General features: G+C 33.0%; 3 protein-coding genes across 7 annotated transcripts; 1 reads left to right on the top strand and 2 right to left on the bottom strand.

Annotated features, from left to right (window-relative positions):
* Positions 1-103: 103 nt before the first annotated feature.
* LOC123218494 (exocyst complex component EXO84C-like) lies at positions 104-5,813 on the bottom strand. Its single transcript, XM_044639965.1, has 7 exons — positions 5,510-5,813; positions 4,332-4,426; positions 2,688-3,732; positions 1,520-2,035; positions 1,133-1,321; positions 837-973; positions 104-754 (listed from the first exon to the last, which is right to left on the bottom strand). Exons 1-7 carry the CDS (start codon positions 5,603-5,605, stop codon positions 517-519), a joined length of 2,316 nt encoding a protein of 771 aa, XP_044495900.1. The 5' UTR covers positions 5,606-5,813; the 3' UTR covers positions 104-516.
* Positions 5,814-8,473: 2,660 nt separating this feature from the next.
* LOC123218493 (CBBY-like protein) lies at positions 8,474-13,487 on the top strand. 3 transcript variants are annotated; one of them, XM_044639963.1, is made up of 11 exons: positions 8,474-8,774; positions 9,671-9,720; positions 9,820-9,883; positions 10,135-10,183; positions 10,295-10,363; positions 10,482-10,543; positions 11,071-11,151; positions 12,145-12,293; positions 12,401-12,485; positions 12,853-12,996; positions 13,081-13,297. In XM_044639963.1, the coding sequence occupies exons 1-11, from the start codon at positions 8,524-8,526 to the stop codon at positions 13,082-13,084; spliced, it is 1,008 nt and encodes a 335-aa protein (XP_044495898.1). In that variant the 5' UTR covers positions 8,474-8,523; the 3' UTR covers positions 13,085-13,297. The 3 variants fall into 3 exon arrangements, with proteins under 3 accessions (XP_044495898.1, XP_044495899.1, XP_044495896.1); XM_044639961.1 differs by having other exon boundaries at positions 8,477-8,774; positions 13,131-13,487; XM_044639964.1 differs by lacking the exons at positions 9,671-9,720; positions 9,820-9,883 and having other exon boundaries at positions 8,476-8,774; positions 13,131-13,487.
* Positions 13,488-14,257: 770 nt separating this feature from the next.
* On the bottom strand, positions 14,258-23,903 carry LOC123218492 (protein ROOT HAIR DEFECTIVE 3 homolog 2-like). Of its 3 annotated transcripts, none has more exons than XM_044639959.1 (22): positions 23,585-23,903; positions 23,328-23,404; positions 23,096-23,198; positions 22,373-22,443; positions 21,616-21,679; positions 21,444-21,509; positions 21,294-21,341; positions 21,140-21,202; positions 20,970-21,026; positions 20,554-20,712; positions 20,371-20,439; positions 20,205-20,296; positions 19,714-19,792; positions 17,920-18,085; positions 17,131-17,255; positions 16,752-17,014; positions 16,514-16,610; positions 16,250-16,420; positions 16,065-16,169; positions 15,323-15,417; positions 15,140-15,236; positions 14,258-14,740 (listed from the first exon to the last, which is right to left on the bottom strand). In XM_044639959.1, exons 1-22 carry the CDS (start codon positions 23,678-23,680, stop codon positions 14,453-14,455), a joined length of 2,451 nt encoding a protein of 816 aa, XP_044495894.1. In that variant the 5' UTR covers positions 23,681-23,903; the 3' UTR covers positions 14,258-14,452. The 3 variants fall into 3 exon arrangements, with proteins under 3 accessions (XP_044495894.1, XP_044495893.1, XP_044495895.1); XM_044639958.1 differs by having other exon boundaries at positions 23,328-23,394; XM_044639960.1 differs by lacking the exons at positions 22,373-22,443; positions 23,585-23,903 and having other exon boundaries at positions 23,328-23,394.
* Positions 23,904-26,605: the final 2,702 nt, after the last annotated feature.

The raw sequence follows: 26,605 nt of genomic DNA, 5'->3' as shown, positions 1-26,605 counted from the left end.
GAAAAAATATATACTTATATCTTGTAACTTATATAGTTGTCAGATAACCCTATAATCAAAGTAAAGAATAAAATTTTAAAACTGTAAATGTAAAATTTGAAACTTTTAAAACCTACTGATATTTTACTCAACTCTTGAGCTTGCAAACTCAACGTGCTATCCAATATCAAATTTAAGCTGGGCTCATTTGTAACCTTATGCAGATCGCTCCGATCCAATGGCTAAAATGATCTTGATTCGTGTACAAAGTAATTCATATATTTCTTAAGTTAGAGAGAGGAGCACTAGCTTTCATGAATAACTAAAATCCTGCATGGAGAAGGCAGTTTTAAAGGTATATCAATGTATAAATACTACAGCATACAAACTAATCTTCGTCATCCATCACTACTGCAACATTTGCTGATACGTTTCTCCTCTGATTTGCATGATTTTCAGTAACCCATGTTATTGAACTCAAAATCATCCCCAGAACTGATCCGTTTTCCAACTGCCAATAATGCAAAACTTGAAGAGTTAAGCCTCAGGATCAGTGAAGTGTGGACTTTCAAGTTCAGCCATACTTGCAGAAGCGAAAGATTCAAAGGATTCTACAGTTGAAAGCGAAGAAACAGTATCTGAGACATCCTCTTCATTTAGGATGATATGCTCCTCATCATCAATATCAGATACATCCGACCCAGAACCTCCTGATAGAAGTTTATGTATGGCTGATTTTGCAGTTTCAACAAACCATTCATCCTCGGGAAGTACACTATCAAGAGAATTGTAAGTTCAAATTGTTAGTAGGAAAAAAAGGTAAAAACAAATGTATCCAATTATAATGGCAGTAGTACCTTTGTGGGTTTATGCCTCGAGCAGAGAAGGTCCTGATTGCTCTGGCAATTATGGCCGATGCTATCTGGTGTACATTGCGAGATGGATAACCCGCATACCGTGCAATTTCAACAGTGAAATGCATATCAAGAATGAGCTGAAAAGAGAAAGTCAAATGAGAGTTTGATAGATGCATGGAAATAAAGAAAGCTTGTTCACAAGACTTCAGTAGTTCCTTATAACTTTCTCAGTCTTTCATGTCTACATTCCCAAGGTCATGCTAACCACATTCTGCATGTAATACTTATGTTCTTACCTGTTGCAGCCCCAGTGGCTGAACTGGAGATGATTCATTCTCAAAAACACCCCAGAATTCTTGTTCATCAGACAACCATATCACAACTGTCTCAGTCAATCTAGCAAGCAAAATTTTCTGCAACTTTTCTTTTCCAAGGAGCACATCTCCTGCCACAGTAGCCAACTGCTGAAGCTTTGCAAACAATGCCTGCAATAATACCATGAAATATTGTGATTAGAAATACATGAATAATTGATGTGATGTGTCATTCACAACTGTTTTAAGCTAAAAGTTAAAAAAAGGAAACAGAAAAATCAAAGAGAACAAAAAGTCTCAGTTTGACCAAAAAAAAGGTCAAATGTGGCATATTCACACAAACTTCAGCTTTACAGTAAGAACGATAACCTGAAATGGAAGTGATGGCAAAGGCTCTGATTCCGACTGTAAATATTCTTCATTGCCACTAATATAAATTTGTCCATCTAATCGTGTTTTGCCTTCTCTTGAATAAATGAAAGTCAGAACATATTGCCGACAAAAATGATCCCTAAGTTTGTCAAATGAATGTTGAAGATGGCGCTTCCAATCTTTTAGTTCAGGGGCAGTGCTTGCATTAGGCATAATGTTCCCATCTCCTAATTCTTTGTTGTCATTCCTTGAATTCCAAACTTTCAATACAATATTTGGTAAGAGTTCGTCCATAATCGTGAATGCTATTCCTAAAAGCGCAAGTTGTTCTGAATCTGTCTCAGCTCTAAAGGGTATGACCTCCTTCAGCTCTGTAAGATTGTCGTCATCTGAGGGGCCTGGTAGAGCTCTATTCAGTGCATCCATGTATACATCAAACAAATGTGAAATTCTAGTTAATACATTTCCTCCGTAATGCAAAACAACCAGGGGGGTTATCTGATCCAGAATATCCTGAACAAATTATTTAAAAAAATTAATACAATATAAAAAGTTGTAGTCGGGTCATCACCGGTAGAAATTTATTAGTAGAACACACATAAACATACAGACACGGAGAGAAATATGGTAAAAGATCTACCAATGGCCAATTTTAAAAGGTAATGCCATGTATAACAAATACATACACATTTAAAAGAACATACTTATCACTGACAAGGATATTGACAGCACAAACTCCTTGTATATTATCTAGAAATATACTAAATCATGCATCCACAGCGACATGCAGTCAGTTGCATGGAAGTTAACCAAAGCAATGTAATCATCCTGCTTGCAAACCCCAACAAAAAAAATTGAATTCTCCTGCTCCACAATCAGAGACATGGATTAAGCAAAGCGATTTATCCCCCATTAGAATTCGGAAAGAGAATTCTCTTCACATTCACACCACATAAGCAATAAAAGACATGTTTTAAGTGTATAAGTTTAAACATATTGTCCAAAATAATAAGTTTAACCTGACTTTTCAGGAGCAACCTCTCGAAGATATCACTTTCTGAATTTTGGAAGTTAAATTATGCCTAGGTCAATTAGACAGTAAGGTAATCAGAAAGACAAATTAAATTGTATTGCCCTTTCAACACATGAAAGAGGACCTACTTACTTCAACAATTTGCATAAATCGCATTCCGCTATCAACAAGCACACTATCTGATGACACTGCAATTTCAGACAACGGAGATATAAAGTGAGGGGACAACGGCAAGCCTTTATCAATTTCCTCCAAGTGGAATACCGTTTTTCTAGCCCGTCTAAAATTGAACTCCAAGACTTCCTCAATGTATGGTCGCAGGAGCACCAAAAGCAACTTGGAAAATTTCAGGCCTTGTGATTCCAAGATTGAACAGTAGTTAAGACTTGCCTGACCACAAACACAGGCTGCACGTAAAGCAGAAATTGTTTCTGAAGGTGGTGCATTCTCCTTCACCAGCCGTACAAAAAATTCAATCTTCCACTCCCCCCATTGAACTACTCTGTTGGTAAATACAGGATTGTCACCAAATATTGAACCAGAGTCTTTTGCTGCCAGGGAGATTGTTGAAAAAACAAGCTTAGATATTGTGGCTGGAAATACTTTGGGACATACAGAACATGCAGGAAGATAAGCCTCTAATCTCCTTTGAAGACGGAACCCATAAGATTTCAGCATTAATTGGTGAGCTAAAGGACCCTTTCCAAGTCTGATTAAACCAGACAAGGCCTTCTTCAGTTCGGGAACTCCAATTGAAGGTTGTTCAGTAATCTTAACCAGCTGATCCTCAAGCACTGCCTTTCTTTTCAAGAAAGCAGTCTTAAACGATGATGCTTCAGCTGATGAAGCTTCAGCAGAGCTCTTAAGTTCAGGATAGTTTCTCTCTTCAGCATCTAAAATCTCTAGTGCTTCTTCAACCTTATGTTCAGCCAAGAGGACATCAAATTTATCCAAGGAAATCATCTTCTGGTTATCTAATTCATTTGGCAAGGGCTCTTGAAGATCAAAAATTTCCAAGTCTTGCTCAAATTCATCAATTTTCCCATTAGCTCCAACCCACTCTTCCAATTCACGACAAACCCCAGTCATCAGATCTTGGACAAAGATCCTTTGACCAGAAATATGCTTTCGCAGCTCCCTTAGCTCATGCTCCGCTTCCACAACTTCTTCAGATAGTCTACAGCCAAAATCATAACCTTTGTGCAGTTACCAAGATCCACATAATGATATCAAAAAAAATATTTCAAGTAATTGCATTTATAACCAACAGATCAACAATTGATATAAACTTGAGAATCAGAAGATAGGTAGAAAAATATAGCATAAATGATGAGAGTTTCATTTCTAGTAGAACAAATGTAACATTTATCAATTAAGAAATCTATATCAGCAGAGTTCAAGGGGTCAAATTCCATTGGTCACTCACTGCTCCATTTCAAGCAGCTTGATGCCTCAACAGCGTCAACTTTAATTTTCCAAGATTTGTAGGAACTGCTGACTGACCCAATTTGTTTAAATACATAATGGGAAATAAAAACCATTAAGGTGGAAACTCACTTCCATAAAACTTATATCATTTCAAACATAGCCTTAATTCCACAGAGAGCAGAAAACTACTTGCCATTTTCAACAACTCTTAAATACAATCTGCTTCTACACCCTTATAAGGAAACTTTCTACTACAACAGTTACGACATAATCCAATGACAGGAGAAAATTAGCATCATACTTCTTTCAAGATTCTTCGGTGAGCCATAATTAGGGACACATTGTTACCTCAAGAAAGCCAAGAAATTTGTCCACGCATTACCACATAAGTTTTCCACTGCATCCTTCAAATCCAACAGCTCACAACATAGTCTTCTAATTCCCTGCATTGATAAAGGTGATTAACTTATAATAAAGATGTGCCAGTACCTTACTCTACAGGGGAAAGAATAGTGTATATAAACTAAGACAAGTAATAAAACCAAACATCATTGTGAAAAACAACTATCATAACACCGATTTTGCCTGCCTCATCTTGGTACAAAAAATAGAGAAGATTCTATAAATCAATTACCAACACAGGAATCCAATGTGCAATGTGTATCATAGCAACATTAACTCCACACAGACCCGTCAACATATAACAGATCTCGTACTAACTGTTGATATTATTCAATTTTTAGGCATGCAAAAATACAACAATATCATGATCAGAGCAAGTACCCACTTAGAGAGTTAAAAGAAAAATTTTTACATGGCAACCTCACCTTTCACATAAAAAGGAATAACTTGCATATTTAAAGCCTTATTTGAGCATTTTCTAGAGAGATTGGTTGCATTACACGTGCTACCAAATTAATAATATCTTTCTTGTAAGGCAGTCTACATAGATCAACGTTATGCCTTCCAGGGCAAGGGCAAATTCCAGCTAGAACATAGACCGACAAGTAAGTCAAGTCCAAACATTTTACTTAAAATCCAGGCAACCTAGGTCAAGGCTTGTCCTTCCCAAATAGAGATCTTCAATGTTAAGTTGAATATAGAAACCCCAGACATAAAGAAGCAAACCATATTCAAAATTAAAACAAAACAAACTGTTCTATTTTAACATGAGAAAAATAAAAACAAATCGCATAAACGATCGCGATTTACAATGCCATGAAACAAGTAGCGTGTTTTCACCGACTAATCTCAAATGCAAAACAAATCCATATATTTTTTCCCCAAGACAGAAAATACTCAGAAAACAAAAACAAGTTTTGAGATGAATTCAACCAAAAAAGAAAGAGAAAAAATTTCACTGTGGGATTCAAAAATGGATAAACAGAGCCAAATCAAATGAACCAAGTAAAAATAGTTAATTGACTAAACGGGAAGGCAACACAAACCCACACTTTCTTTTTCTAAGCAGAGGATACCCAGATAGAAAAAGCAGACTTTAAGCTAACTTGAAAGGAAAAATGAACCTTTTCAGTGTGAGATTGGAAGACAGAATCGATCTTGGACTGAGAAGTGATGCTTTCAATGGATGGGAAATCATCATCATCTTCACTGCTCTCCATTAACCTCTTCTCTCACTTCTCTTTGACTTCTCTTCAGCACTTTCAATGCAGCTTCGGAGATTGATTTATCAAGTGAATATGCTGAGAAAGAAGCAAGCAAGCAGCATGTGAGCGACTATTCGTACTCCCTTCTGAACTCCCGAAGATTTAGATTGAGGCTCTTTGAAAAAGGGTTGTCTTGGCAAAGTCAAAAAAAAAAAAAAAAAGAAATTTGATATTATTAATACCAAAAAAATATGAACATGATTCTGAGTATAAATATATACATAATTGGTGTATTGATTTTGAAATATCAATCCTACAATTTGTTTATTTAAAATTGGATTAACATGGTATTGTCTGTATTAATATTAAATTTTATAAACCCCCTCATTTATGCCACAATCACAAATTTCTCTACGGTTTATCGAAATAAAGAAGGCCTCTTTTGTTAATGAATAGATAAAATTTATGATATTTCATATAATTTAATTTTTTAAAGCATAATATGAGCGTTAAGACTGCTACTAATGTATTGAAAGGAATAAGGTGTGTTAGGAATGAAATCGAATTGTGTTAGTTTGAGTTTGATTCATTCAAGCTCAAAATAAGTAATTATAGATCAAGCATGACGAGCTATAGGGGTTTTTGATTAGATAGACTTGTGAGCGGTTCATATATGAAAATAAAACAACCTAATTTTGATCAATTTAGAATGGTATTATTTTTGTGTCACTATTACGTTATATAAATAGAGCAAAATGACATCATTTTGTTATATGAGATAGTCAAAATGATATCATTTTGCTCAAAGTTTATGAAGCTCAAACTCGGCTCACATGGGCTCAAACTCATATCTATGGTATCAAACCCATGTGAGTCAAGCTTGAGCAACCTCTATCAAATTGAGTATTCAGGCCAATTCAAGATCGTCACAAATCCAAAAAACTTAACTCGAAATTGATGAGCTAAGATTTAAACTTGACTTAAAAACAATTTAATTTTAGACTTGATTCGAGTTAAACTCAAATTCAAATGTTTAAATCAACTTAAAATTGATTTGTTTATGAAAATGAGTTCAATATTTAGTCCAAACTCAACTCATTCTATCCAAGGTATAATTCGAGCTCGAATAACCTAATCAAATCCAACCCTATATTATTTAGGGATCATTTGGTTCTCAATAAATAAAGATTACATTGATAATCTATCTTTCATTACTTGCGACCGTATTTGATTTATCATTAGTAAAATGTTACAATAATCTTTTTATTACCAATGGTGATATAACACATAATATGGTTGTAATATGATTATTACCATCACTTTAGGTATTAAAAAATTATCAAAATAATCTTGATTTTATTATAATTTTATCCTTATTTATTAATTTTTAGAACTAAAAGACCCTCAATTTTAATTAAAATAACAACAATATGAATATATTTGAAAAAAAATTATACTTAATAACATTTAAGTAAAATAATGTTTTAACATTTTCTTATTATTTTTAATCAAATACAATAATTTTTTGGTAATCTTGATTTTATTATAATTTTATCTTTACTTATTAATTTTTTAGGACTAAAATACTCTCAATTTTAATTAATATAAAATAATATGAATATATTTTAAAATAATTATGTCTAAGGACATTTAAGTAAAATAATATCTTAATATTTTTTTATTATTTTCAACCAAACATGATAATTTTTTATATCTATCAATTTTTATCAAACATTAATAATCTTCATGATAATTTATCTTTATAGTAATATTTCATATTTGGTAATAAAACATTATCTTAATCAAATGCACATTAGATATTTCTTTTAACCTTAATAAGGAGGATACTTATGTTATTCTTGAAAACTCTAATGAGTTTTATGTTATTTCATATATATGGATTAATAATCCTTATTAAAATCCTTTTATTAATATAATCATAATTTTACTTATTAAAATTGAAAAAAAAGGTAATTAATTCATAACCTTAAGAATAGATTGTATTATTTTCTAAAAGACTAAAACAAAAACAAAAGAGTGAATGACAATGTCCCACCTAAGGTTTCACACCAATCTTTTTCACCTCTTCACACAAATCACATGTTTGGGCCAAAAGTAAACCCTAAAAGAAAGAAAAAGCTAATGATATATAGACAATATAATAATTTTAGCAGCCAAAATTAGAAAAACAAGTTATAAGAATAACTTTTTGATGGTAGTCACCCGAATATTTTAAATATTTTTGACTTACTTATAGGTTTGAAAACCTACAATTCAATAGTTACAAAATATTTAAAACTCTAACCCTAAACATCATCATCATATATAATAACTTATCTTTTTTTATCATCAACGAATTTATTAATGACACAGTTATAATACCACCATGATCTTATCATTTTTGTTTATTAATGAACTCACCACTATCATGATCTTACCATATTATGATTTTATTGTTTTTGTTTGCCAACTTGCAAAAATCTTTAAGTTGTTGATTCATCGACATTATTACATCAAAGAAGTAAAAAGATATAACATGATGCAGAAATTTTAAACGTATGGAGTGGCTTGTCAAGTTAAGGGGATGATGATTAGATAACGATGGTGAAAGTGAAAGGAATAAGAAAGAAAAACTGTATAAAAATTTGAGAACTATATTGTTTTTTTTAATTTTTTAAATATAGAATTTTATGATAATTTTGAAAAATAAAATAATTAAACATAATATGGTAATTTAAGGTTCCAATACTACACCAATTTGTATTTTATTTACAATGTTAGTTTTTGAATAGAAAAATCTAATGTATGTCATTAGGGGTGGAGAATTGTTTAAGGGCCAAACCTTGGGGTGGAAAGTGTAATTCACTAAAAAAAAGGCAGAATGCTTTTCTGGTATATATGCCGAAATGAGTGCTGGAAAAGGCTAAGAAGCCATGGAAGCCACCTTATGTCCACTCAACTCTCTCCGCGTAATTAACTCCACCAATAAATTCTACTACGAAACCCCACCAAGAGTCCATCACAAGCTCTCTCTTTTTCCTTCATTTTCCTCGGCTTTCCCTTCCCTCAAATTTCCCGGAAATTTATTGCATAAAAATGGCGGCTTTTCTGCTTTCTGCTCAACCTCCTCCCATCACACTCGAAACCCATCTCAGGAACTCGCTCTTCTTCTTGAAGTTGATGGGTACTTAACTTCTTTTATATTATCTTTTTGTCTATGTTGATTTGGAATTATTTTCTTGTTAGCCTTTCTTGTGGGTTCGGTTCTTGATTTATCTGAGTGGCTTATTTTATACTGACTTCACTTTCTCTTTGTATTTTTGTTTGTATGGATTGATTAAATGGGTACTCTGTAGTTTTCTTGATGATTTTGTAAATTTTATTTTATTATGTGTTGCTTTGATGTTGTTGTTTTCATTTCTGAATCTTCTGCATAGCTTTTGGTCTCATATGTATGCATTTTAGGGATTTGATATGTTAGAGGGCTATTGTTACTGTGATGGGTTTTTCTTTCTTTTTTTTCCTGTAGCCCAAAATATTCAAACTTAAACATTACGCAGTGCAAAAAAATTTAATTAAGTCCTGTAACTGTAACCCTACGCATCTTATTGAGCTGGCGCCATTATTTTAGTTTTAGTTTATTTATGTATTTGTGTCCTATCTGGCGTAGTTTGTTACTTTGGTCTGCTACCATAGTCTTGATTTATGCACCAACTTATTTCGCTTTTCACTATGCTTTGTTAATTGAGATTACTGCCTCGGGTGCCAAAGAAGTGGAGTGGCATTGCGGTGGAGGTCTTTAGGTTCAATTTTGCCGAGTGAAAAGGGAAATAAGAAAAGGGGTAGCAGAGAAAATATGGAATCCTTCCCTAAATTGGTGCTATTTGTAAATGCTTTTGGATGGACTTATTTTCAATCAACCGATGACAATACTTGTGTAATTTTTTATGTAGTCTATCTTACAGGACTTACAGTGTAGTAATAATCTGTGCAAGTTTTTAGGTTCGAAATATTATAGAACTGTAATAATATGCAAACATGTAATAATGATAAATTGTTCCTGCTTTTCTTAAATGCCAGGATCCTTGTGGACGCATATCGCTTAGGCAATCGACAAGCCTTCAATGTTGGTGCGAGAGATGCAATAGTTATTCAATAATACAACTAATTTTGGAATCATATATTTGTGAGTCTGACATAATAATTAAATTTTTTTTTTATGCTGTCAGCATTTAAAAAGCTTGGGCTTGACTGTGCGAATTGGTCTGTGCCTGTCTATTCGGACCTTTTAAGGTGTGAAACATTTCAGATCCTTTTCTGATTCCCTGGGTTGTCCTGATTGTATGAAAATTTTTGTTTGAAATGAAGCATGTCAGAAGTTTTTTTAGCTTCCTAAAATTCGATAAATGCAAGCACAGACTAGCATTTGAGTTGTATTTTCATTGTTAGGTTGCTTGTTTTGGACAAGTACCAATTGAATAGCATTTGTTAGAGATTTAAGATGATTTTGAAAATTTATGTCAAAAGTTGTTATCTTTTCCCAGGAGGAGCTCTGGTGATGAGGAAAGAATGCTGGTTCTATTCTTTAATCGAGTAAGTTCCTCTCCTTTTTTCTTATGATTATAAAATGTATACAAATTGTTGTCTGCATTGGTGCTTGTGCAATTTGCTTAATCCATCTTACTTTTATAGTCACTCTTCTAGATAGGTTGGCCTACTTCTTTGCCCACAAATGAGAAGGAAACATTTGTGAAGCGTCTGTTGCGGGAAAAGGTATATAGTTTCTGTAAGTGAATGGTATTATGTTGCTCATCTGCAACTATTAGCCAAGGATGAAGATGCTGAGAATTTTCTATGGTAAGCTGCTAAATCACTGGTTCACTTTTGGCAGAAAAAGGCGTTCAATGAATTTCTGGTGTCAAAGGAAGTACCTTTACGACCTGGAGTTGAAGAGTAAGTTGTCTAATCTTAATTATGTACAACATTTTGCATGTACCGTCTCATGTATATTCTCCTGGGACTAATGGTCTTTAATATAGATTTCAAGTGCTCTATTAATTACCAAATTTAAAGTAGATATTCATATCTATGAAACTAGTAGAAACTCTTGTGGCTCCTTGGTCATTATAGTAACTTTGGCTCAGACGGTACGATTACTGTACTTGGATTCTTTGGAATATTGGTTGCTATTCTTTTTGGATAACATGTTTTCTTTATTGAAAAATTATAATTTCCATATGGTTCATGGTAAATGATATATATAAACCTAATGTTGGTGATCAAATTGACAATGTATGTAGTTTTTCATGCTACTCAATTGATAAAAGCCAAAAATTTGTCATGAATGTGATAATATAATATTAATTTGCTTCTATTTGCTGTAATATAACATGATACATTGTTTCTGAATTTTTTGTTGGTCTTGATATGATGTCACTGGCATTAACTTTCTAAATCTTATTTGACATCTTGGTTTCCAGATTTATTGATGATGCATGCAATGAAGGACTTCCTGTTGTTATCATAGCAGCCTATAGTAAAAGTGGTGATAAAATTGCCGGGTATGTTCTATTAGTTACTAGATATGCTATGGTTGTCTACAATATCATAAGTTTCTTTAGTTATTATCAATAGCATGTAGTTGTCTGTCTTTCATTCTTCTTTCTCTTACTGTAGTTTTCACAACTGTGCATTTTTTAATGTACACCATTAACCATTAAACAGCGTATATCATTCCTCAAAACCATGGAAAAGGAAAATTCAGTGATTACAGCACGGCTCTGTAATATATAGGGTTAAATTGAACATCTAGATTATTATCTACTTTGTCTTCGACAGCTATAAAAATACATTTTAATTGTAGGTGGATACAAGACTAGGCATATGGAAGGATGCAAATCATAGAAACTATGCAAAGATGAAAAGAAACCCCTAGGGATTGTTCGAATGGCTTTCTCTTAGGTTTAAACCAAAAGTTTAATGGTTTGAATCATCTTCAAGCCACCTACCTTGGATGTTATAATTGTAAGTTTCTTAATTATGAAGGCTGCAGAGTCCATTGGAGTCCCTGAATTAACATGCGGTACAAAAGCTCAGTGATTTTTGGATAATAGACAACAAAAGATACAGAGTTGGAAAGAAATGGTTCATCAATAAGCTTAGGTTAATAGAATACACTGTACACATCCTTATTTGGCACTGCTGGCACAAGATTTCTTGGATGATTTGCATTGATTTACTTTGGCAATAGTACTTTTAATGCTTCTGTTGAATGCTATGTTGCAAAATTTAGTGAGCTGAGATCCCTTTGCGAGTACCTTCTAGTATTAATGGAATGCAAAACACCATTTGACATGAAGGGACCTTAGAAAATTATAGTTTATATATTGAAAATGCAGTAAGCGAAAGTAGCGAAATTAAATTCCTTCTCTTTTGAAGGACCATGTTGGCAACGTAATGTTCTTAGGTTGTGCCCAAGTGGTTTAGTTCAGCATGCTTTATGACAGGATAAGAGCTTCTTCTAACATATATTTTTATCTATTAAATATTGTTAGATCTGTTGTTGAGAAGCTTGGCCATGACAGAATTTCAAAAATAAAAATTGTTGGGAATGAGGAAGTAGAACAGAGTATATATGGACAAGTAGTACTCAGAATGCCTTCTGATATGGATGAGCAATTGGCCACTGAAGCAAGAAAAGCAGGTAGTGTTAATTTCAACATGGTTGCCATGTATTTGTTATATATACAACATGCTTTTCATTGCAGAAGGCTGGGTACTAATGGATCCTCTTCTTGCTTCTTGGGCCAGTTTCTGCTCAGAAACAAAAGATAGCAAATGAGGTTGCATCCATGCTCAAGTTGAGTGTTGATATCGATACCACCTCACCTGAAAGGTCGGTCAACTTTCTTTACTTTTTGCTTTTTTTTTCTTCCAATTGAAGGTGTTTTTTCTTAGTTGGTTAAAATTTCCATTCTTAATGAACACTGAAAATCTCGACTTTTTTACTTTTTGGTTTGGACTATAAAACTGCTTTCTGCATAGCTTGTTTATGGCTTTGATTAAGCCAATTTTATTGAGTAAGGGCAGGTATATGCATATGTCAATGGATATGCATTTTTGCACAAAATTATTTGTATCATGGTCATATCAATTTTCAAAATGTAGGACATCTTGAAAGAATTTAATTATGTTTCTCAAATTAATTCCTTATTTGACTGTGGCAATGTGGTTTTCAATCTGACACGTTAAGGATTGTGCAGCTTAGATAAAATTGTAGCTGCATTGCGTGCGGGGGCAGAATATGCAGGAAAACCAGTCCAGAATTGTGTCCTTATTGCAGGAAGTCAATCTGGAGTGGCTGGAGCTCTACGAATTGGCATGCCTTGTGTTGTATTGCGGAGCAGGTAAAAATTGTCGCATGTTATATTGCCATTTTTTTGTTGGTCCTCTTATCTACTTTATACCGATTCTATTTTATGTTTTGGCAGGTAAATTCTGTGTTGATCCATAGCTTTTTTTTTTTTTCTGCTTCTTGTAGTTTGATATCTAGAGCTGAATTCCCGTCAGCAAATGCTATAATGGATGGGTTTGGAGGTGCAGACTTGACCATCCCTAGGCTACTTAACAAGCAATGGTCATGAGATCGCCTGATTCAAGTAATTTTTCTGTGAATCTATGATATGATCTACATTTGTTTCCCATTCATCCTTTCCTTAATTAGAAGTATCGAGGCTGAAAACATGTCATATGGCCTTTGAGTGTTCAATAGCTGCAAACAAGCCATAACTCCATTCTCTAGTCAGGCTTAGGTAGAAATGAGTGTAAACAGTTTTAAAAGTGGCTGGCTTGTAGCTTGGTTTGTGGTAGACTTGATAATTAGTAGCTCTTTCTACAATCTCTTCAGATGGACATAAATCCTGGGGAAAGTTAACACAGTTTAACTTGAATAGAACGTTAAATAAGATGAGCAGAATAAAATGGATGAGATCTTTCAAACTGTTAAAAGAAAGTTTATTCAATGAAGTACTGTCTACTATAACACAATCTTTTCAAATTCGAACCCTATGTTGACTTGGTCAAAATGATCAGTGAGGTCTGGCTCTTGATTAGTTTGACCGTCATCGTCGATGGATTAAATAAACAGTCGAACAATATTTAACTAATCAGAGAGGTAATATAATAGTATGTGATGCATATTGAACTTGGTTTCTATACCAGTAATTTCAAAGGAGAACTGTGGTCTATTGTTATGGTGTCTTCTTTTATCATTGTTGGGACTCTTTCAAGTCTATTTAATATTTAAACATCGACCTGAACGGGACTGACCATCAGATTCGATGAATCAATTCAATTGATAGATTCGGTCTTGGGTTTAAAACATTTCTCTATCATCAACCTTGTCTGCAAATATAAATATTGACAAATATAAATATTGACAAATACAAATATAAACATGTTATTATATGATTAAACGTTATTTTATCAAAACTCTATATAAGAGTATAGCTTCAAAAACTCAGATTTCTGATCGGTTTCCATTTCCATTAGCTTCTCAAAGAGCACTTGTACAAGTTCTAACACGAACCGTTATTCACTGAAACAAAACCATATCCTTCTATTTCTCCTAGTTCAACTCATTTCTTTGGTAATTTATTAAATTCAATATCAGATTATATAGCGCACATATATTTCTTATCCCACCAAGAGTTATCTTACATATGTATATTGTCAAGGTCGACGTTTTCTTTTGTTCCCCAATACCCCTTTTTCCATATGTATCATACAACGGAAAGGGATAGACGGTAAAGATGACAGTGACAATCCCACTTTGATACATGTATTACAATGAACAGATTTTCTTCAAGATAATTCAGCCTCTTTGGTTTCCATGCTTCGCCTGAGCATTAAATTGGGGCTTGAGTACTCAACATCACTATCAGTTGAAGAAATGTTAGATGATACGGATGACTTGGGGATTGAGCTAGGTACTGGATTTTGTTGAGTTTGGTGTCGGAAAATCTGAGAAGCCAGAGATTGTTGTGGCCTTGGAGCTTCAGGCGTATGCCCTTGAGCCTCTTCAGCAAGTCGCCGAAGAAGGTTCATAACCGTGGGAAGAAACCTCGATGAAATGGAAATGATGCCAGCCATCTGGTAACATGGCAAATTATAAAATGAGAATCAGCATCCACGATATCATGGAAATAATATTCCAGTCAAGTAATGAAAATAAATTCAACCTAAAAATCAAACCTGTAAAATAAAAAGCAGTTGAAAGAAATCAACAAACTCAATGAAAAACAAATTATGAGGATTGACCAACATAAAACTAAATTTTTTGTGGGGATAAATAGACATCTATAAATTATTGATGTCCGATCACTCTTGTAATGAATAACCGATGCATAGGAACTACTATCTTAGCTTGAACAGCTGCATAATTTAAACCCACTGGGTGCTGTTGGTATCAAAGATTAAATTTTTCATCATTCAACGAGGATGTGTGCATGTGTGTGTACTGGTGCATATAGGCTCTCTTTTAACACTCACAGTGCCGTGTTGGAACTCTTTGGCAATGTCCATTTGTACCCATAAGGCTTTTGAAAGTAAATATACAACGAACAAAATCAAGAGATAAAGCGGATTCCTGTTACACCAGCAGAGAAAAATCAATAAATATAATGACTAATGAGAAAAATTATACAACAATGACAACTTCAGTGAGATTATTACTTTAAGAGGAGCATGAACTCATTAAAACCAAGGATAGCCATTGCTGCAATTGCCCATGGGGGAGGTAACCGGTTGTTACTCCGTCTATGAGCCTCCTGGAGAAAACAAACAGAGAGCATCATAAGTGAGAGGAGCGAATTCATGCAATTGTGTGAAAAAATAGATCCAAAAGGGATTAGTTTGTGAACTTCACTATTATTCGTGTTCATCTAATCGCCAATTTCTTCTCTCTCTTATAACAGGCCTTCACATGTTGAATTTTCATGGTATAGAATTTCACAAAGTACAATGGAATGAAGCAAAACTGAAATGGCGGTGACCTATAACCTAGTATAATAACATTAAAAACTTAAGGGAAAAAAAATGCAGTAAGGTGAAGATTTTGCCATACAGGAATTTACAGCATCTGAATTCCAATTGGACATAACATTAAAAGATGACTAGTACTGAACTAAAAAATATCCCAATTTTACAATAAAAATTGCTTTGCACTACTTCAACACAAGAAAGATATAACAAAACAGTCACCGGACTTAAACAAATGAAAGGAAAGAAGTTTGAAATCATTTATAATTAATTTATTTCTATTTGGCACATAAATCTAAAACATGGCTAGTGATAAGATGAGAACTTTCACTAAATATCAATTTGTCCCAAAATACTAAAATTCTAGAAAAATATAGAAGATACGATCCAACTTCAAGGACAAAAATATTTCAACAATCAATGAATTATAATGTACCTGTGCCGAAATTGCTTGAGTGACCATATACTCAGTCTCTGTTCTAAACTGCCTCCACAAAGACTTACACTGTACTGGTGTTATCAACATATCTTTTGGAGAAACCTAGCACATGTTCCATGATTGATGACAAATTTGATCAAAAAAAGATATAAAAAAAGACGCCACTGCCAGCAAAATTCTACCTCCTCCCATGTGCTTGAGGCAAGAGGATCTGCAGAAGCTCCTATGCTCCTATCTCGAGAAGATGAAACAGCAACAGTTCCATCCATAAGTGAGGAAAAAAGCAAGGGTTCAATCTTATCAGGCTTCTCATCCAGGCGAATGGCAGCCATAACAGATAATACCCTCAGTGACTGCAAGACAGTAATAGCAAAAGGACAATTAGATTATAAAACTGTAAGGCTGGCAGTTGGAACTCCCTTTTCACTAAAATTCTTGAAACTTACTGCAGAATGGGCATCCTTCAAAATAGCCCTAATGTCCTCTTTTCCAGTCCAAACCCTTGGCATTGAATCATTGTCATGATTGAAGACTGTCGAGAATCTGAAATAAAAATCTGAAGCATTCAGCAACAAAGATGAGTTATAGATTTAAAAATCTACAATACCACAATCAAGCTTTTTCTCAAGCTTTTTCTCTAGCTTTTTTCTCTACCACATTTCTAGATTTAAAAATCGTCCCTACCTTTCCTTCATGCGGATCAGAACTTTGCCTGCATCTTCTCTAGCCTTTTTCTCTACCACATTTCTTGCATAGCTCCTTAAATTTTGAACCATTGTGTCACTTGTAGCTTGGTCCAACTCAAAACCAGCAACTGCATTTGAAAGCTCCAATAAAGCAGCTTCAGTCTCACGTTTAAGAAGCCTTCTTATTGAAGGCCAAGTGTCCTCACTACCAACATCAAATAGAGATTCTACAGGTTCAATAAGTGCTACAGTAAGCTTTTTCTGCACATCAGTGATGTATCAAAAATCAGTCATTTAGTCTTACATGAATGTAGTCTAAGAACAAAACCATTTACTGCAATAACAGCAACAATCTGTGCATTAGCCAAGAAAATAACCTCATAGTTGGCTATAATTTCAGACAGCTTGGCGCTGCGAACTGATGATGCATATCCATCAATGTCACGACGAAGTTTTTCCCGGACTTTTGAAGCATCCCAGTTAGCATGTCTTATAGCAGCATCTAAGAAAGGGGAAGAATAAGGTCAATTGAATAGCAAGCAAGCAGTCATTACATATTGCTAAATATTAGTTTCCTTTGCAAAAGTGTTCATAGACAGATAGAGAGATAGACAAAGAAAAGCCCTTACTGATTGAATTCTTGCAATAGGAAAAGGAGTGAGTTTGGTTGTAGTGAGAAGTGGTCGAGAAACATAAAGAACAATAAGTCAAAAATAAAGAATAGAAATGCAGAGTATGGCCTTGGTATCCACAATGGAAAGAAAGTAATCTGTGTCCCCAATATTATGATGGCCAGCAGTCTTTAAATGTCATACAGCTAAATGCAACTACGAATGCAAATTAACCAGAATAAACTTATAATTTCTTATCAAAGATCCAAGCCTAATGTTGTCCTTTATATCATACCTAACAATAACTTCAATTGATAACCACATTTGCCCCCATAATCTTTTAAGAATGTGTATAACCCAATCACAATCTAGACCTCTATCAGAAGTGATAACATTTATTTTATCAGTAGTAAATCAACTTTCATGACAATAATAAAAAATCAAATTTTCACGAATTCTTGTAAAAAAATAAAATTTCATGAATTAAGGAATATTCAGATACCTCATTGGTACACAAGTATGAGTGCAAGTGCAAGCTATATAAAGTTTTCTTACCAGCACACCCTCGGTCAAACTCAAGCATACAAGATTTATAACAAGTGCGAACTGAAGCAGCAAAGCCTTCCCCTTTGTTCAGTAACTGTTCCAGTCTGGTCTTAAAACTATCAAACACTTTAGAACGCAGATGACCCAACATGGCAGTATATGCAGGCTGGACAAACTGGACAAATTAAGAGACAGTTGTGAATAAATGAGGAAAACATAAAAATAATTAAAAAAAGGAACTGGAACCTGGAACTTATGAGGTCAGTTCCTACCCAAAACCGACTTCATAGGTTCCAGTTCCTACCTAGAACCTGTTATATATATAAAAAAATTATACACAGAGAAGAAAATTAGAGATGGGATAATGGAGATGACCACCAACGTACACAAAGCATATCAGAAACTAAGATTGTCCGCATGGGACCAAAGAAGAAAAAATTTGTGTTGCAAGTTGACCTTAAGATGCCTACAATGGAAACTAACACTTCCTCATCAGATTAAATAAATGTTTGTTAAAAACAAAGAAGACCAATTCTAGTTTTTTTTTTTTTTTTTTGTGAAAAATAGAAGAAGATAATGTTAAAATGCAAGTCCCCATACTAACTGAACAAAATCATATATAACAGCTACGTTCCACCACCGACAGCCACCCTTATTTATTTGTATCTAATATCTTATTTGACCTTCTTCTTCAGTTATTTGAATGAGAATAATAAACAGTTCAACAAAATCTAATACCCACCTTGAATCACTGTAATCTAATAACTGATCATACCAATAAAAATTGTCTGATACTGTAGAAGACTGGAACCAAACGAAGGAAGGAGAAAAAGTTTGTCAGTAGTTGCTGGGAGAAAAAGATTAGGTTTTTATTTTATCTTCCGGGGTCGAGTACCCAACCCATTGCCTTAAATGAGTGAATTGGATCAGTTTTGGGTGAGTTCTGATTCCTAAGAGACCAGAACCAGAACCAGAACTGACAGGTTCCTTTAGTTTATTTCTTGGAACTTACTCTATTTCCTTCGGTTCCACATAGGAACTGGAACCAGAACCAATCACCGGGTACCCAACGGCTCCGGTTCCACATGGATAATTTGCTTACCCCTATAATAAACCTATATAAAAACAAAGAAAAAAAATTTCAAGACACAAATAAATTGAACCATTATGAAAACCATATTCCCCTACTTAAACATCATCAACCGATTTCAAATTCACCAAAGAATAAAAATACACGAAAAGTATATTGAACCCTCTATTTAACAAAAATTAATGTAAACTTCCTCGATTGTCAAATATAACAGGCAGCTATCACAGTTAGTCCACTCGGTAATCAGGAATCATAAACACATACAAACTAATGTGGCATGAGAAGTGAAAATTAAAGATAAATAAAACAAAATGATATGGTAACAGCAATAGCACAGTTGGTGAAGTCACACTTCACATTTAATTCAACATAGGTCTTAGGTTAAAGCCACTAATCTACGAAACGGTGATGATATTAGACATTAAAAATGTCTTTATTTGTCTTGCAAAGGAGGAACATCTACAATTGTTTTTTAATTGTCCTTAGTATGTGCCTTCAAGGCAGATGTTTAGTCTACACTAAATTCAATACTGTTTTGCATTTAAATGATTCATTAATCACAATTTGGAAGCAACAATGGATAGCATAAATTGTTAAAAGTCCATCTTAACCATAAAGTTTTTTCACAAGTCTCATACACACATGACAACTTTAAAAAGTTATTGTCTCAATGAAGATAATGAATAACACATACTAAGTAGGTTGAACCTTACATCCAATGCTTTAGAATTCAATTGTTGTCTTTTTGTAGTTCTTACACCTTCATCGAAGTAGATCGTCTCCATGTCATACCTATGAGAAATAAAATTAGAAAACAAAACTAAGATCAGAGATTCCAAACAGAGTTTGATGCATGAAATACCATAAAACTGTCAGTATACAATATCCGCAAACACACAGAATAACAGTACCAGTATGTCAAGGCTTCTTCTACAGGTAAAAGCATCACACATGAGGAATTAGGATAATCATTTTACATATGCCACAGTAAAAAACATCACACATGAGGAATAGGGTAAATACATCATACACAAAATTTTCTTTACATATGCCACGGGCTTGGCTGCAGGTAGTCTTACAAGAATCGTCTCATGGAATACCTTAAATACAAATTCAAGATGCATTTTGCTAGTACATAATAACTAAAACAAGTCAAATCAAATCATCAGATTTGATAATGTGTCAGAGATGGACATGAACTTACTCTGAAAAATAAGTATCTAGAATACAGCTAAGCTTTTTTCCAAATTCTGGGACAGGACCCACTTGAATAGCTTCCTCCAATGCCAACCAACCCTGCAACAAATCATTTAAGTACTGGCCAACAGAGGAATCAGACCAGTAATTCCAGCAAGGAACATGTATGTAACCTGATCAGCTGATATACGACTGAGCTTCTCATTGGCAATTTCCTCACACCGAACAGTGGCAACCATTATCTAATAAAAGTTAAACAAAAATTTATAAATTAAAAAAACATGTTCATACATAGTTATCTATGAAGTTGCATTATCAACAGAACAAATACATTAATAACATTAATAAAAGAAAACCTTATGAGCAGGAAGATCCAGGTCCTTGTTTTCTTTTATAATTTTCCATATCTGCTGTGCACTGAAAGAAAATCCTGAGGAAGGAACAACACCTTGTCTATCTCCAGCTAGTCCTCCTGGAGAGATGGAATGGAAAAACCGCTGCCTCAGTTGAGCAACCTGTATAAAATGTCAAAAGGTCAAAATCATTAGCCCCTTGACAGTTGATACCAACTCTACACAAATTATTTCAAAAAAATGTGATAAACACTTTAATTAGGCCAAGAAACCACAATGCCAAGAGTTCAAACACTGATTATTTAGATCAACATAGGAAGAGTGAAAGAATGCTACAATACACTCCAAACTCAGTTGAATTAGTAGGATCATAATAAAAATTAAGGCTCGATAAACTTCCTAATCTTATTAATGGCTACCTGCTCTTTAAACTGCTCCTCCTTTTCTTCATAGCTAGATAAAGCAGTGACCTCCACCTACATGTCAATTAAGCAATTAAAAAATTTTATGTCAAGTATAATACAAAGTAAATACAGAAAAAATAATTGATCACAGAAACAGAGAAGAGAATCGGAGAAGATTTACTTACATTAAAAAATTCACTGAGAGGAGTACTTTTATGGGCCTCAGGTTTACGAACTGCATTCCATATCTGTGGAAATCACCTCCTATCAATATGCTGAACAAATTTAATAAACAAAAGAATGAACAAACCGTATGAAAGCAAACGTATATAAATATACCTTCTGAATATCTTCTCTTAAAATAGGCTCTAAATATTCTAGCGGAGTCTGCAAGGAGAGTTATGACAAGATATTCATCCAAAAGAGAAGAAAAGTCCCTTCCACAAAAAGAATAAAGCATAAAGTAAAATTTAAAGTGCAATTGCAAACCTTTGTCTTATCACGTATAACAAACAGAAGAGTTGTTTTGCGTGGGCTAAACAAACGCATCATGACCTACATACATCTCGGAGAACCAGAATATTGTGTAAAAAATAGACAATAGTATGATATAAAATAAGTAAACAATAAGGCATCGAACATGGAAAACTAGCTAAAGTACCTGGAAAACTGTTTTTAGAAGAGGTTTGTTAGCAGCCTGCTCCCTACCAATATCATGGCACCACCTACAAATGACATTAAACATCTTATTAAAACCTGAACAAACACCTAAACTTTTTTCCATGAGTTAACACCACTTCAAGTGGATACATTTAGGAAAAATGAGTTTACAGATCCAAAGTTAGACAGTGTCCAGTTCATATCAAGGGCATCTACTTAAAATGAAATTTGGTGAAGAAAAACAAACTTTGGTACAGACAAGAGAAAGGATGAAAAGAAAAATTTATCTTTCTTCCATTACCCAGGAACAAAGAAACCAAGACATATATGCCAAAAATTATCCTCATACAGTAGTTACCAAGCATCAAATCCAATAATTCCAGGAAACAACACAATAAATCCAATGCCTGTTTAGATGTTATATATGTAAATACATATATAGAAGAAAACAGGGCCTAAGCATTAGCCAGCCAAAGTCACAGCAAACAGAGAAATCTTGTATGATATATAGGCTGACAGACCAGTAAATTCCAAATTTTTAGAAACATTGGGCAACCTTAGAGAACGGCCAGGCCTAGACCCAAAGATGATGGGCCATCTAACAACAATCTACCCTTGATGATTTCTTTAAGCCCAAATTACAAGGCCATCCTCCTTTTAGGAAGCCTAATACTTCTCCATGCAGTCATTCCAAACCATGTTCCTGTCTATAATGCCAACATATTTGCAGCTTTAAATACAATAACAAATAGACTTACATGTTTATCAATACAATATCTGCTATTGCCAAAGCAAACAGGGCACTCTGTTTCTCAAATGCAGTGTCATCCTGAAAGAAAACAGATTTGCAGACACATTTTATGAGTGATAAAAACATTTTCCTAAAATAAGAGTAATTTCAAGAAATGACGATACACAAGCTACATATCTGTGATCAACTTTAATCTACTTATTTAATATTAAAAAAAATTCTCTGCAAACTTAATCACACCATTAAACATTCTAGTGGGCAGTGGCATCTCTTGAAATCAAAAGGCACTACAGATAACTATAAGCCTCACAAAGATCACATTAAGAATTTGGTCTCAAAAGGGTTCCCCAGAACTCAAACTTGATAAACTATGAATTAATAACAACTTGAAGATAACACCGACTCCAATTTTGGATTTTCCATTACAAATGGAAACAAATATCAGGATCTATCTTATAAATTGTTAACCCACTTAAGCCAGTAATTTAGAGCAGGGATATATCACACAACTTGGTAACAGCACATTCCTCTCAAAAAATTTTCTACCTATTGGTTTTCAGAGCTAATAAAAAATTAAACTAGAACACCATATGGCATATTATACTCATAGTGACAGCCAAGTAGAACTGAAGAAAGAAAAAGAGCTCCCTTCTTCACAACAAAACACAAAATGAATTCCATCATAAATTGATTTTCAGCCAAGTAAAAATATCAACACAAAGCTTATTACCTCGCCTCTTTCCCTCCCATCAGTTCCCTCTAAATCCATTGCGATTGTGAAAGGCTCAATGCCAACACACTTAGCTATCCAAATTCCCTTAGTTGTTTGACTCCTGCCCAGAACCCAAAGAACCAAAAATAATAATAATAATAATAATAATAATAATAATAATAACGGTCTTCCCAACTCTCAAATCAAAAGAGAAATAACAGCACTTGAGAAACACAAAAAACAAACCAACCTTCCTCTAAGTGCATCCATCTCTCTAAAATTCGTATGAAAAAGATGATTCAATAGAGTACTTTTCCCTGTCCACCATTAACAAAAAAACACCAAAAATAAAACCCAAACAGAGCATTAATTCACCAAAAAAAAAAGTTACATTAACTAAATTAAACAAAAAATCAAATCTTTATATTTACAACCTTACATTGACCAGTAACGCTACCGGGCCAGCAACATAACCACAACTAAACTAATAAAATTGGAGATACATACCACTACTTTGTGGGCCCATGACGGCGACGACGGCGTAGGAGAGGCCACAATCGGCGAGCCTGGTGGTACGGACGAAGTTGTCGAGGCCTTGGACATTGAAGACGCCGTTTCCGTCGATGAGTTGGGTGGAGCAAGGGGAGTCTTCGGCCATAAGGAAGTGAAACTCTAGGTTTTCCGTTGACGGAAACGAAATAAAAATTGGAGATTGAAATCGAATTTTATTAATTATGAAGATTGGAAAGTGCGAAAGTGGAGAGACTGGAGTGGAGATGAAGTCAAGGAGCAGACAGACAGCGTTGAGAGATCTTTGTAAGAATCGTGGCATACTCAGGATGTGCCACGTGTTCTTTATATTTATTTAAAAAAATATTACACAAATATATAATTTAAATCCATAAATATATATATTTATTTAAATTATTATATAATTAGATATTATTTTATTTTTAATTCAAAATCAATTAATCATATAATAATAAATATAAATAATTTTATGTATTAAAAATAAATATAAATTAATTGTTTGATAACATCGAAGAAAAATTATGAGCACTTCTGAAGAAGAATTATCAATGAGATGAGATTTAATAGAACAACCTTGTCAAGTTATTGATCTTGAATTAAATCTAATAAATTAAAATTTTAATTTAAATATAATTATAAGTAAAATAATGATTTAAATTTAGGCTTGTTTAGATGATATCTACATAAAATTTAAGTAAATTTTTATCTATGATAAATTATAATAAATGGTGGTAATTCAATATTAACTCCAATCTAGAAAGAAAAATTACAATAAAAACTTTGAATCTCTACCAAATGAATTAAAGATTTGATCGGTAAGTTTTTCGTGATGGTAGGAGCTAGGGTTTTGTTCAGAGTTGGAATAATAAAAACTTTCATATCAGAGGGTATTATAATCATTAAAAATATGAAAGAAATACTTGACAATACACCTTTTAGAGTTAGATTTCAATTTCGTGTTTATGTTAGGGATATTTTAGTAATTTTATTGTATAGAAAATTATTATAGGAGGCTTGCTTTGGGATAATTTTTTTATTATTGTAATAACCTATTCATTATTATTAATATTTATTTATTTGATTTGTGAAATAATAAAATATACAAATATATAAATTTTTTGTTATCATTGTGATATGTTCAAAAATATAAGAATAATGTGATATTGAAATTACCTACATAATGTTAAGGCCAAAGGACTATTTTCCGTGCAAGTTTTAATTTAATCTCAATAATACATTTGTTATAGTTCAAAAACTTAAACACTTATATATGGATTAATTACTGTTAAAATTTTCTATTAAAAGTTAGGGTAAAATTGTTATTTTATCAATAATATTAAAAAAAAATAATATTCATTATATTTTCCCTCAAAATTTTAAAAATTAATAACTTTACCTATGTCTAAAGTTTTTTAATTTTAAAAAGTAATATTCTCCCCCCCCCCCCTCCCCCAAACATAGGGTTTTTTTTCTTTCTCTCTCTAGCTATCAGTGACAACGCTTTCAACCTTTTCATCTCTCCGACACAGTTTTTCAACCTTCTCTGACATGATTTTAGAATCTATTTTTGCTCATTTGACGAATCATCGAACGATTGGTCAAATGATTCTTTCCTTCATTTGAATTGATTTAACCAAATCATTGTTAGCTGCTCTGAATCATTTGACGAAGAAAGCGTCATCCTTACTAACTACTCTAAATCGTTGTCCTTTTTAATGAAGCATCGTCTAGAGATTGACAATGTTTTGCTATGAAATGTGCTTCATTGTCTAGACGATAGACAACGTGCTTTCTAGTCCAGACGTCGTCTGTTCACTAGATTAGTTAGCCAAAAAGATTTTCAAACCCTGTGATAGAAATGATAACTTTTAAAACTTAATCCTAAAGGGAAATTGTTAGATATTTAGGGTTTTAGAATTTAGTGATAAAATAACAACTTTATCCTTAATTGTAACTGAAAAGTTTAATAAAAATTTGCTAATAAATAGATGTTTGGGTTTTTAAATTGTTAATACTTAGGTAGGAAATAGTTCTTTGGCCTAATGTTAATGCTCTATTAAGATAAAAATATATTTTTAATTAAAATGAAAAATAATTTAATTAATTAATTTTTAGAAAGTGATCATTTGAGAAAAAACTCCCAGTATAATATTAACATAAATAATATTTTAGAAAATAAGCAAATACTTTAATATAAATTATATTAGTTTAATTGAGCATAATAATAATTTAAACTGATATTAAGGTAATATGAGACCTTGGTATTAATTTATTATTGTCAGTTAAATATAATAATTATTTATGTTCAATCATTTTCTAAATAATTTATCTTTAATTTTTAGTAATAAAAGATTATATAAATAAAATACAATTGTAGTTATATTGTGCATTAAGGTAGATTCAATTTAAGTCGAATCAAGGTTAAGAGTGGTTTAACTCATAATACCTGGATTGAACTCCTTTGAATTAGTGTAAAATATGATCAGAAGATAACTGATGGAGAAACAATGTTATTGGTCAGTGAACATTATCATTAAAAAGATAAATAATTTCACTAGAAAGATAAGTATACAAATTTGAGTTACGCTATTGAGGTGAAGTTCTGACTTGAGTTTAACTCATCCAAGTTAAATAATAGATTCAAATCGAGTTAATTCAGATCAAATCTAACCCTAATTATACACAAAACCATTATATAAAATATAACTAAAAACAAATTGATGTTAAAAAGTTTAATGTCTGTTGGATAACAAATTCAATATATAAGCCAAACAAACACGTGAAAAATTGCTTTAAATGTTTGGAGTTTTCATTTGGTACCACGTATTGATCATTAAGATAACATAATTATAAATAGATAATACTATATATACTAACTTTTTTTATTAACTTAACAATATTGATGCATTTTAGTATGATTGAATAATAAATTTATATAGATAAATTGATAGGAAAAATTAGTAAATATAATATTATTATTTATAAATAAAACTATAT

This window comes from Mangifera indica, chromosome 6 (genome assembly GCF_011075055.1).
Source record: "Mangifera indica cultivar Alphonso chromosome 6, CATAS_Mindica_2.1, whole genome shotgun sequence".
Taxonomy (NCBI): domain Eukaryota; kingdom Viridiplantae; phylum Streptophyta; class Magnoliopsida; order Sapindales; family Anacardiaceae; genus Mangifera; species Mangifera indica.
Note: the sequence above shows the minus strand (reverse complement) of the source record. Positions and strands in the feature narration are given on the sequence as shown.

Excerpts from the sequence above, each read along its gene's own strand:
- LOC123218492 (XM_044639958.1), bottom strand. The coding sequence starts at position 23,735 with ATGGCCGAAGACTCCCCTTGCTCCACCCAACTCATCGACGGAAACGGC. Across the intron at positions 21,203-21,293 it reads TAAGAGAAGATATTCAGAAG|ATATGGAATGCAGTTCGTAA; the intron begins GTATATTTATAT and ends TGATTTCCACAG. Across the intron at positions 16,421-16,513 it reads TGAAGGATGCCCATTCTGCA|TCACTGAGGGTATTATCTGT; the intron begins GTAAGTTTCAAG and ends ACTGTCTTGCAG.
- LOC123218493 (XM_044639961.1), top strand. The coding sequence starts at position 8,524 with ATGGAAGCCACCTTATGTCCACTCAACTCTCTCCGCGTAATTAACTCC. Across the intron at positions 10,184-10,294 it reads TGGTTCTATTCTTTAATCGA|ATAGGTTGGCCTACTTCTTT; the intron begins GTAAGTTCCTCT and ends TCACTCTTCTAG. Across the intron at positions 11,152-12,144 it reads AGTGGTGATAAAATTGCCGG|ATCTGTTGTTGAGAAGCTTG; the intron begins GTATGTTCTATT and ends AAATATTGTTAG.
- LOC123218494 (XM_044639965.1), bottom strand. The coding sequence starts at position 5,605 with ATGGAGAGCAGTGAAGATGATGATGATTTCCCATCCATTGAAAGCATC. Across the intron at positions 2,036-2,687 it reads GATTTATGCAAATTGTTGAA|GATATTCTGGATCAGATAAC; the intron begins GTAAGTAGGTCC and ends TAATTTGTTCAG. Across the intron at positions 755-836 it reads CGAGGCATAAACCCACAAAG|TGTACTTCCCGAGGATGAAT; the intron begins GTACTACTGCCA and ends TTCTCTTGATAG.